The following is a 12,741-nucleotide window of genomic DNA, read 5'->3' as shown; positions in this document are numbered from 1 at the left end:
TTGTTTTGTACAGTGTCTACTGTTTTATCTTCAAGTTCACCAACTTTTTCTTTTGTAATGTCTAATCTCCTTCTTATCCCATCTAGTATATTTTTCATCTCAGACATTATAGTTTTTGTCTCCAGAAGTTTGATTTTGGTTTTATTTATGTTGTCCTTGACTTTGCTTAATATGTTCAAGCTTTCCTCTAGCTTTTTGAACATACGGAATAAATGTACAATTTTTAATTGTCTCAATGTCCCATCTACTCATTTTATCATTTGTGTGATTTCTGGGTTGTTTTTAATGACAGTTTTCTCCTCATTATTGGTTTTATTATCCTGCATCTCTGCATGCCTGGTAATTAAAAAGACCAGATCCCAGACCTTGTGAATTATACCTTGTTAGGTGCTGGATTTTTAAAAGTCCTTAAAAAAAAATATATATATATACATATATATATATGTAAAATATATATATATTTATAAATATAAATTATATATATACTTTTTTTTTTGAAAGGGAGAGAGTGAGTGTGTGTGAAAGGGGGTGGCAGAGCAGAGGAAAAGGGAGAGACAGAGTCTTAAGCAGGCCCCACATCCAGAGTGGAGCCTGATACAGGGCTCGATGCAGGGATCAATCTCACAGTCCTGAGATCATGACCTGAGCTGGAATCAAGAGTTGGATGCTTAACTGACTGAGCCACCCAGATACCCCTAAAAGGCCTTTAAATATTTTCAACCTTTGTCTGAGTTGGTTACATGGAGACAGTTTAATTCTTTTGGGTCTTGTACCTTAAGAGACAAGAGCAAAGTTTAGGGCTTATTTTGGCTGCTACTGAGACAAAACTCTTCTGAGTATTTTACTTGACACCCCATGAATCATGAGGTTTTCTATTCTGGCTGGTGGGAAGAGAAACTGGCCCTGTGCGAACTTTGCAGATTGTTTCCTGTTATCTTTCCAGGTGGTTTTCCCTGGCCTTGGTTTGTGCGTGCGCACGTGCGCACACACACACACACACACACACACACACACACACACACACACCCTGAGCGGGACCCTGTGCACATCCCTGCAGTTCCTTGTGGCTCTCTCTCTTCTCTGGTCCTGTGCCCTGAGACCTCAAGTTGCCTTGGCTTTTCTGGACTCCCAGCTCCATGGGCTCAACTGAGGGAAACCACTGGTTCGTTTTGGACTCCCTCTCCATGCAGCATGGTCTGGATAATTTTGAAAACTATAGTTCAATGTACTTTGATTTTTTTTGTTTGTTTCAAATGGGAAAATAAATCTGGTTCCTGTTACTCCAACTTAGCCAAAAGTGGAAGTCCTAACAGTTTAAAAGAGTAAAAATGGATTTCTTTTTTATGACTTCTGTTCTGCTAGCACTTTGTATTTTTCTTTTTTTTTCCTGACAAAATACATTTCATAGTTAAATACTTTTGAGGTACAGAAAGCTATAAAGGTGTAGAAAAGAAGAATACCATAATTTGATTACCCATAATTTAGTATAATTCCTTTAAATTCTTTATAAAATCTTATGCAATTTTGTGACCTGCTTCTTTCTCTTATGATTATATCATAAGCATGTCTCTATGTCCTTAATGTCTTTCTATAAATATAATTGTATATTCTATGTTTTGCTATTGTTATTATGACTTTTCTCTTTTTGTTTGGTTAATATGGCTGGAGATGTAGTTAATTTATTCACTTTTGTCTTCCTCGTAGGCTACAATTTTAAAAATATTTTAAATTTTCTGTGAAAGTTGAGCCAACTGTAAACCTCCTAGGTTTTTCTTTCATTAAATGTTTAACCACTTTTTTTTCTTGGTAAAGAGTATATAAATAAAGCTGCGTATTTTCTCTCTGCTGCTTCCTCCATCTGTAATTTAATCCCTAATAATTTTGACATAGAATATGTAGAGAAGTTATTTTTTTCATTTATGACTCTAGAAGATGGGTTCCCCCCATCTTCTTCATTTATACATTGACTATCTTTGCATACACTCTAAATTTTAACTATTTTGGTTGTGATCTTTGAAAAAATACTTGTCTGTTCCTAATGCATTTTTAACCTTGTTAATTTCTTTCAGAAAAATATGTATGTGAGGGCAGAAAAGATACTTACATATTCTGGACATTTTTCTGTGGAATCAAAGTTAAACAATAAATAAAAGATTGCAAGTGTATCAGCAGAGTTTTTGACATTTCTTTCTGGACTCATCTCACATTCTAACTGTTTTCCTTATCAGATGACCTAGTTTTAGTAGAAAGAACCAGCTTGTGAATAATGAATTGGAGGGGTAGTCGGAGTTCCGGTTCGGGTTCTGCCACCACATTGGACCTTGGATTCCTTGGACCAGACAATCTAGTTTCTTCCAGTTTAAAATTTCTACAATTCTATCTTTGCCTAGACTATGCTAAGCCTCCCTGCTGGACCATAAATAGCATCACAGCCATTTGGCAGCAGCAACCAGAACCGGGATGCATCCTTCCATTCATTTACTTCTCCAAAGATTCATTGAGCATCTACACTCCCTGCCAGACCACTGTGCTGAGCAACTAAGAAACTAAAAAGGTCAGACTTTGCTCAGTCAAGAAACTTGCTATTTAAAAAGTAAGGCATATAGGTGAACAAGTGTCTGTAAGACAGGGTGGTAAGTGCTTATGATTGGGAGTGGTCAGGGAAGGCTTCCCTGAGGAGACATTTCTGAGAGGAGTGAGGAACAGGAAGGAGGCAGGTGAATGAAGGATATTGGTTTGAGACACCGGATACAGGATTACAAGGCTTTGTAAGAAAAGAGAGCAAGGAATATATTCTTTCTTAGATCTTGAGAAGTTCGTTAGACAGCTGGAACACTGAGATATGGAGAGAAGGGGAGTGGAACTGATGAGTCTAACTTTGGACAAGTGGAGTTTGGGTGCTAGCGAAGAGACAATTCAAGTATGTCTGTCATCAGGCAGCTGTACACAAGAGCTGAGAGATCTGGTTAGAGATAGAGAAGAGAGTCCTTAGCACGAAGAGGTCACTGAAGCCACAGGAGGAGATGAGAGCACTTACGAGGAATGGGTAGAGTAGCATGTTTACTGTAGCTCACAGAAGAGGGCACTATGCATTGGCTTCAAGGAATTCATGAACTGGGCACAAAATTTTGTAAAAATTTCCATCATATTTCCTTTAAATATCACCTTAGTATAAAATAAATTTTATGTATTTTTTTAAAAATACAGTTTTTGTTTTAAGATTTTACCTATTTATTTGAGAGAGAGCATGAGCAGGGGCGGTGGAGGGAGGGAGTGGGGAGAGGCAGGGAGCCCAATGTGGGGCCTGATCCCAGGACCCTGAGATCATGACTAGAGCCAAAGGTAGATGCTTAACTGACTGAGCCACCCAGGCGCCCCTAAAATAAATTTTAAATGCCTAATTCTGTTCTTGTGTACTTATCATTATGGTCCGATAGTCTAGAAAAATTTTTGGTTTTCAGAAATAAAAGAAAGCATATTCTGCCATTACTATTACCTACATGTGCCTTCATTTACTTTGGGCCTCTACTAAGCTAAAGGATGCCAAAGCAAAGGACTAAAGCTAAGTTAATGAATTCAACCTTCAGTTTTCCTAACATCAATTAACACAACACACTTTTTCTGCAAAGGATCAGAGAGGAAATATTTTTGGTTTTGCAGGCCATAAGGTTTCTGGTACAATTCAACTCTGTGTATGAAGCCAACCACAGATGACAATATGTAAACTAATGAGGATGACTGTGGTACAATAAAACTTTATTTACAAAATCATGTGATGGCTTTTCTCCCCACGAAAAGAAGTCCTCACTTTCAAAGACTGAAACTTTTCCAGAACTTGAATTTGTACTCACACAAAACCTGGCCTTGAAGCTTTCTACCAGGTTGTGGATAATGTTGGAATGAGTTTATAACTTAGAGCAATGGAAGAAATTTAAAAACATTGCCTCTTTAAATGTTCTTTTGCTCTCCAGAAAACCTGACAACCTCCCCCCTATTATTTTGAAGTAGTTCATGGAGGAACTGCAAGCTCTGTCATTTCATTTCAGTTTGCAATTGGATGAAACAATTACTCTCTTTATTATACCCAGCTTCTGGGTTTTGTTTGTAGTAGGAATGCTGACTTCCATCGATGATGAATTCTTATTTGGTGAAAAGCATTTTCTGTCGATCTAAATTTGGACTAGAAGAAAAATCCAGGTACCAGATAGAGCACTTACAATGGGTAGCAACACATCCAGTTTATGTCGCCTAGAGAAGTAAGCTCCACCCACTCCTGATCTCAATCACTGTGTGTACACTGACATGGCAATAGATCAAAGCCTAGACCCACAACTCTGAAAGAAATCTTGTCAGCTTCATCGGAAATGGGGTTCTGAAGCACTGCCTTTCTAGGTGGCTTTTGTCAAGAAACGGGAGCGGGATAGGAAATTCTTTCTTGGCTTTCCAGAGAAGAGGTGTTGAAGAGCATGACTGAAAATGGGCAGAAGTACTGTTTTTATTTATCTATTTCTTAAGAGAAAAGAATCCTTGGGGAATTTACTAATGTTTGGCTTACTCATAGCTATTTCTTTTTTGCCAATGAATGAGACAAATCTTTTGATTTAAGGTTCTGTAATCAATATTCTGAATACTACTAAGATTCTATTTGCTGTCTGGGCTAAGTTGCTATTTTGGAAGAGAAATGGAGAACCAGGTAACTAAATAGGTCTTCTAATGTTGGAGGAAGTACTTCTGCAGGTTAGAATAAAGTGAAAAAGCCTTGTCAAGTTCTCTGCATACAGAAGTTGTAAGACACATGAAAGTGGCCTTCAAAAGGCTCAGACAATATTGTATTAAACTATGGATTTATAATCCTTTTCTTGCCCATACAGATAGTGTCAGCGATATAAACCAGCCAAAGATGACTTCATTGTCTTGAGGACAAAGGAAGTGATGTGACATAATTTTGAGTAAAAGATCTTAAAGAATTCTGGTGCTGTCTGACACAAGTCTCCCTAGATAACTTAATTTAATAGTCAAAGGATTTTAGCACTTGTTGCCACCAGAATGAAAGTCTAAATTGATTTGGCTGTCAAAGTTGATAAGCATATTGCTATGTAAAAAAAATCTCTATGTAACCTCAGCATTTTATTTCAAGTCAAATAGCAGTCTTCTCATGGAAATTCATTTTTAGGCAGACTTATAATTTACTTTTTCTTTCATTTAGAAAATGAAGGGATTTATTTCAATTTTTTCCCCAGGAATCTGCCATTAATTTTGCATCAAAGTTTGATTAAACATCGTGGATTAATCAAATGTGTTTTATTGCCACTACCCATTAGAATCTGAAAGTGGTAGAAGTAAAATTTAAAGGGACATCATCACCTGGGACAAAGAGAATGGAAGAGAGACAATGCAAACAAAAGAATAAAAAGGAAAAACCTTCTGGAAGCCAGGAAGTTCTTGATACTGCAGAGGAAGAGCTTTCAATTTAAGCAGCTAAGAGTGCTGACACCAATGAGAAGCCCGAGACGCTTTGTAAAGATGGGTTACCCCTCTATAAACTATCAAAAACCAAGTCTCCAACATAATGAAAAAACTGTATGCACATTTTGAGTTAATGTACTTCAACCCATTGTCTGAAGTGGATTTTCATAAGATTCTTACAGGGATCCATGACAGAAAGTAAGAAAGTAAGAGAATGTACCCTGCAGACAAAATGCAGAAAATTTTAGAATCAGACCAGGCCTTCTGGATCCTCTAATTGTCTTAGCTATCAGTGAGTGATAAGCCTCCAACCATTTAACCACCAGTGGCAAGAGAGGGGTCCGGAGCCCCGATCTCCTGACTCCCATAGGAGCATCCTTCCTCTTTGGCACAGCGCCCCACTGTCAGCGCACTGAAACACCGGGGCCGTTACATATGCTTATGAGGTGCAATCCTCGTACCTGATCCTGGATACTGGAAGACATTCTGCTGCATCTGAGGATTGATTCCAGTGCCAAACTGTCCTCCCATGTTTCCTGCCATGCCTCTGTTCACCATGCTGTTGCGGTTGGCCAAGGTTGACTCAGGATTTGCTGCCAGTTGTGAAAACGGGCTGGTTGAAGCAGGTGGGGTTCCTGGATTTGTACCATAGTTTGGGGGGTAGGGAAATTGCTGCGGAGCACCCTGAGGAAGACGGGGATTCCCCATTTGAACTGGCAGTCCAGATGAGGGAGGGAGGTTGTTCCCAAAGCTTTGTTGCCTCATGAGCATGGCTCTTTGCTGCTGTATTAGCTGCCTCTGTCGGTGCTGTTGGCTGTACAACTCCCGCTGGCGCTGTGCCAACATTTGGGCGTTCAGGGGTGGCTGCAGAGGAGAAAACAATTCCTCACTTATTAATATTGTTATCATCACCACCTACTTTGGAAAGCTTATAGGATAAAGCCTCGTAGCTTGGGGCAACAAAATATGTAGCAATTATCACTATGACTTCAAACTTATCTGACATTAGGTTGTTAGGAGATTTTTTTTCTTTTTCATTTCCCCAAAATTGACTGTGTTTCTTAGTTCCCTTCTTTTCTCACTGAGATCATTTATTCCACTTTACTTAAATGAACAAAATGTGATTATAGTTGATTTTAACTTTCTTCATCATACTTTCCTGTATTTTCCAAATTATTTATAATGAACATGCATTATCTTTACAATTGGAAAAACCTACAAATACCATTTGAAAAAGGAAGAATCAGAAATCTAGGATCCAAAGGCAAACACATTGTTATTTAAAAAGAAAATAGTTAGAAATAAAATAATAAACTGAAATAAATGGAACAGCTATTTAAAAAAAAAGATTTATTTATTTATTTTAGAGAGAAAGCATGAGCAGGGGGAGGGGCAGAGGGGGGAGGAAAAGAGAGGGAGAGAAGCAGACTCCCCACTAAGTACGGGGCCAGACATGGGGCTCGATCCCACAACCCTGAGATCATGACCTGAGTCGGATGCTTAACCAACTGAGCTACCCGGGGGGCCCCGGAACCAACTCTTTTATAACATTGTTGCAGTAAAGACTACTCCAGGTGTTTTAATAGCTGTAATACTAGGAATGACAAAAGCAGCAGTAAAATTAGGTTAAAATCACTTTTTGGTCTAACTTGTAAAGCAACATGGCATGTCAATAAAGCCTTCCTCAGAAAATTTCAATTCAGATTGAGGATCTGATCAAAGCATATAGTTCCTTTAAAATTAAACTTACCAACTAGATATAGTCCAATCTAGAAGAAACTGTGACATATGACTTTCTAATAGAAATCATCTTTACGTGAATTCCAAAAGTGGGGTCTTACTTCCTTATAACCTAATTACCCTTGCATGAGCTAATCACTGAGATTTTTAAGACATGGAAACCCAAGTAATGAATCCATGAGATGCCAATATCTGCTGCTTAACAGCAGTTTCTTTTCTTTTTTTCTTTTCTTTTCAGAGAGAGCAAGAGGGGGAGAGAAAACCAAGCAGACTCCGTGCTGATCATGGAGCCAACAGGGGGCTTGATCCCAAGACCCTGAGATCATGACCTGAGCTGAAACCAAGAGCTGGACGCTTAACTGACTGAGCCACCCAGGCACCCCCATTAACAGTAGTTTCTGTCAATATTTATCCTTTTGGTTACGGTCGGCTTCCTGTTTTTGCCCCAAATCCATCTAGATACATTTTATGGAGAAAAGTTTTGTGTGTGAGTCCTGTCTAAAATTCCTCATCTCTCAAATTTTTGTGTCCCCTTGGTTAAGAAAACATAAAAAAGCGGTTGAAGCAAAAATACTAAAGTATGTGTGGAAGTTAAGTAGGGAGTGAGTACCAGACAAGACTTAGAAGTTCTTTTTATGTTTAAAGTTTCAATGGCCTTGGGTTCATGTACAAGGACTGTTAAAATAAATAAAAAACAGAAACTGCTGATGCTCAGACTGAGGCAGAGAACACAAGGTAGTTAAGATCACTCAGCAATGTGACTGGGTTTTGATCAGGTTTCAGGTACCATGCACACAGTTTCTTATCTAGGAGTCTTATTACTGGCCCTATTCAGGGTAGCAGTAAGAATGTTCTACTGATTCATCTGGTATCTAATAGCAATGACAACAACACCAATAAAACTAAACAAAGGACTCTTGGCTCTAGATCAAATATCAGTAAGGGGTATCACAAGTTGATTATAAATTCATTCTAGAAGAAAGCTGTACTACTACCTTAAAAGATCAATTCACAGATCATTTCGGACACTCAAGTCAACACTTTAAGAAACACCGCTTGGGTTAGAGAAGTACTAACAATGTCTGGTCTTCTCACATTACCTGAGGTGTAATTTGCTGCTGCATGCCTGATCTCATATTGATGCCAACAGGAGCGTTTGCTGCAAACTGGTTCAAGATAGCTTGCCGATTTTGGTGGATCAACTAGAGAAAAATGGAACAATGAGATATCATATTTCTACATACAAACATATACTTTGGCCCTTACAGAGTAACACAAACTTTTTATTGATTACTAATAAGTTTTAGTATTACAGGTTTAGTAAGATTATTTCCTATGTTTATCTGTCAAAAGGCTGGCAATTCCTAACATTTATCAAATATTTCCTGCCTACAGAACACCAAATAGAACAGAGCATTTGAAAGCAGAATCCATACACATGGGCATATATTTATGCACATAGGTATATACATGCATACATACATATATTATACTTTTATTTTTTATTTTTTTAAGTAGGCTCTATGCCCAGTGTGGACCCCAATGTGAGGCTTGAACCCACAACCCCAAGATTAAGACCTGAGCTGCAATCAAGAGTTGGATGCTTAACTGATTGAGCCACCGGGCACCCCCATCTATCACACTTTTAAAATCATGCTAATACTTAGTTATTTCAGATAAGTACAATAATGGAGAGAAAAGAAACACCAGCCCTACAACTTAAACTACTCTGAGTATAAAAGTAGGTACATAATAGGGCACATTCTACAAAGGTCTGGAAGATTAATGGAAAAGTTGAGGTACTTCTCACTTGGAGGCTGACTGTCGGATGGGTACATATTTGGGGAAATCCAACGTGATTTCATTCGTTGGGGAGAATTATGTAAGAAACAAATGGTTTGAGAAAATAGACTATTTATTTAACTAGAAGAAGTAATTACTTTAGACCAGCATTTCCCAAATTGGTGTTCTAAAGAACACTGTTCTGCAGGATATTAATAGATGTGCCAGGAAAATAGCATGCTGTGCTGTATTAAGTATTGGAAATGATGGGTTACACAAGGTGAAACAGATTTCTTTACTGCAGTAATTCTATGAGCCTTTAATTGGCCAAAGCACACTATGGATCTTCGAGAAGGGGATATACTATGCAACTTGTTTTCACGAGCCTTTTTTTTTTTTCCCCTGACACACATTAACATTTATCTCCTAGAACAATTTTGTATGGAACATTAGTTTGGAAGATGCTGTCTGTATCAGGCTTAGAATTTCAGGTCATAGGCATGGCTTAGCTTCATCAGGTAACAAAACAAGCATCCTGGGAAGTGATATTTCCTGATAAACAATCTATAGGTTAAAGAATTTCTTGCTCAATCATTTGATGTGAATAAACTGTTCAGAGAGATAAGAATATCAATCCTATTTTGTATTTATATGGTACTTTATAATGTAAATTACTAATAAATATATTAACACATCCATATATTTTAATATATTTTATATTTTAATACATTTAGTATATTTTAATATATGAGATGCAAACTAGAAAGACTGTGAAAGTTTTATAAGAGAATCCAAATTGCTGTGAGCAGGGATTAAATCTCCCATCTCCAAACAACTCAATTCTTAATTCTGGTTTCATTAATTTTCTGACTCCCATTAGATCAGAAAACAAACTGTTTTTTGGGGAAAAGCTCATTTTACTAGAAATGTAAAAATTAAAACTTTTAGGCATTCATGGAACAGGATAGAACATGCAGAATCGCTTAAAAAAATAAAGATATGAACATTATGGTTTTAAAAGTCAAAGGGACTCCTGGGGTGCCTGGGTGGCTCAGTCAGTTAAGAGTCTGCCTTCAGCTCAGGTCCTGATCCCAGGGTCCTGGGATCAAGCCCTGTGTTGGGCTCCCTGCTCAGTGGAGAGCCTGCTTCTCCCTCTCCCTCTGCCCCTCCCCCCTGGCTCATGCTCACGCTCTTTCAAATAAATAAAATCTTTAAAAAAAAAAAAAGATAAGTCAAAGGGACTCTTAAGTACAAAAATCTATGTACTTCTTAAATTCTACAGACCACAGACATAAGTTTAAATAAACCATTAATTTTACAAAGATTTATCAAAAAATTAAGTATATGCAAGGTAATACATGAGGTTTGAAGGCTACAGAGGTGAGCAAATCTCTGTCCTCCAGGAATTCTCTGTTGAGTGGCAGAAGCCAATACAGAAGGGCGCCACCCATGAGTGCTACCCTTGCATATCCAGAGACATCTACAAGGCACTTAGCCTAGAGCAGGAAGGCAGGGACCAAGAGTATGAGTGCACTCAATGGGACCTTGAAAGATGAGAATGCCAGGCGGCAAGAAGGATGGTAGAGTTAACTTAAGGCAGAAAGTACAGCAAGTCTAGAAACAGAAGACGAGGCAATGAGGATAGGGGAAAATACATTAATCTTAGTGATGAAGAGAAGTAACATAGCCAGGGGAGTGAGTGGGAGTTGGGTTTCTAAACTTACAGCTTTATATATTCTTTGATTGTGAGATAATGTGAGAATGAAATGGGTGGGGATGGAAGAAAGATGCTGGAGAAGTAGTAAAAATGAGAAAATAACCTTAGGATATTTAGGCTACTTTAGAAGTAGAAGAAATTATTCTAAAGCACTTTCTGTTAAAGAAAAATTGATCTATTTCTGCCCTTGAAATAATTCTTTTCATTTCCCCCTCCCCTCTCTCTGTGTACGACCTGACTAATGCTGTATACAGCTGTCTCACTCTGACCTGCCTCTTCTCTCTGATTATTAAAATGCTACTCATTATCTAGCAAGCAGGTCAAGTTCTATTCTTCCTAGGAAGTCTTCCCAAAAGGATCACCATATCCTTTAACTCCTTGGAAATCTTGACTTTTGGTCAGTGGGAGGAGAGAGAGAGGTCAGGAGTCCTCAGAGCTGGGGACATAAATTCAAAAGTCTATAAAGGGCAGGTCAAAAGGCTTGTATTCTAAAAGGAAATGTGGGGCTTGTGGCCAGTGAACAGTACAAACTCAGCCTACACATATAAAACACACATACACCCAGAGTTTGGGCTGGCTGACATTCTGTCTGTCTGAATGGAATTTTTTTCAATGCCTTATCAAGAAGTCCTTCCATAGGAAACCTAAAAGATGATTATCTAGCCTAGAGGTTCTCAACCAGGGATGATTCTGCCCCACAAGAGGAATTTAGCAATGTCTGAAGATACTTTTGGCTACACAACTTGGGGAAAGGTTGCTACTGGCATCTAATGGGTACAGGTCAGGGCTGCTGTTAAACATCATTAAATGAACGGGAAAGCCCCCTATAACTAGAATTATCTGTCCCAAAATGGCAATAGTGCCAAGACTGAAAACCCTGATTTAGCCACCGTGTAAATTCTTGACAAGGAGTTCTTTTATTTATTTATTTATTTGTATTTTTTTAAAATGATTTTATTTTATTTGAGAGAGAGAGAGAATGAGAGAGAGAGAGAGTATGAGAGGGGGGAGGGTCAGAGGGAGAAGCAGACTCCCCACCGAGCAGGGAGGCCGATATGGGACTCGATCTGGGGACTCCAGGACCATGACCTGAGCCGAAGGCAGTCGCTTAACTGACCGAGCCACCCAGGTGCCCCTCTTATTTATTAAGATTTTATTTATTTATTTACGAGAGAGAGAGAGAGAGAGAGAGAGAGAGAGAGAGCGCATGTGTGCGTGGAGGGAGACGGTGAGAGAATCTGAGCACAGAGCCCCACATGGGGCTTGATCCCATGACTTCGAGATCATGACCTGAGCCAAAACCAAGAGCCAGATGCATAACTGACTGAGCCACCCAGGTACCCTGACAAGGGGTTTATTTTTTTTAAATTAATTAATTAATTTAAAAAATATTTTATTTATTTGACAGAGAGAGAGAGACAGCGAGAGAGGGAACACAAGTAGGGTGAGTGGGAGAGGGAGAAGCAGGGTTCCCGCTGAGCATGGAGCCTGATGGAGGGCTCGATCCCAGGACCCTGGGATCATGACCTGAGCCAAAGGCAGCCGCTTAACTGATTGAGCCACCCAGGCACCCCAAGGGGTTTCTTTTAAAGAAGCTATTCTTCTATCAGGCAGTTTTCATTGCCAGAAATTCTAGAGGTGAAATTAGCTTCCCTGTATTTTCTGCCCTTTGATCGTAGTTCTACTTTTTGGTCACTTCTATTTTTTCTAATATATAAAAAATAATCAATAGTGGTTCTTCTACCAGATCCACACATTTCTCCAGTACTCTAACACATAACACATGTGGACTTCACTTGTTTTAAGATGGCTAAGTATATCACATTTCTTTATGTGTCTCAATGTTACTCTCTCTTTTCATAGTATTCTTTTCTTGAGAGTATGAAGACCCTGGCTGGAAAAGAAGAATACAGAACTAGAACAGAATAATTACATCTTTTATGAGCCAATCTTACATAATTTTCTACAAGCAGCAGGTCTACCCATTTTTGCTGCTGTCCTTTTCTCAAAATAGAACTTTAAGAATTCTTTATTGG

At 38.6% G+C, this 12,741-nt stretch overlaps 1 protein-coding gene across 6 annotated transcripts in view; it reads right to left on the bottom strand.

The window, feature by feature from the left end:
* The window catches only part of NCOA1 (nuclear receptor coactivator 1), a 244,614-nt gene that overhangs the window by 18,175 nt on the left and 213,698 nt on the right, over positions 1–12,741 (bottom strand). For all 6 annotated transcript variants that reach the window (XM_028099325.2, XM_028099321.2, XM_028099322.2 and 3 more), the window contains 2 exons: positions 8,307–8,408; positions 5,928–6,330 (listed from right to left, as the gene is read on the bottom strand). In XM_028099325.2, coding sequence (XP_027955126.1) covers positions 5,928–6,330; positions 8,307–8,408 — 505 coding nt within the window. The remainder of the gene's footprint in view (positions 1–5,927; positions 6,331–8,306; positions 8,409–12,741) is intronic.

The sequence above is a fragment of the Eumetopias jubatus genome, unplaced genomic scaffold, assembly GCF_037043125.1.
Source record: "Eumetopias jubatus isolate StellerSeaLion01/CBP00866 unplaced genomic scaffold, mEumJub1_p1.0 scaffold_9, whole genome shotgun sequence".
Lineage (NCBI taxonomy): Eukaryota > Metazoa > Chordata > Mammalia > Carnivora > Otariidae > Eumetopias > Eumetopias jubatus.
Note: the sequence above shows the minus strand (reverse complement) of the source record. Positions and strands in the feature narration are given on the sequence as shown.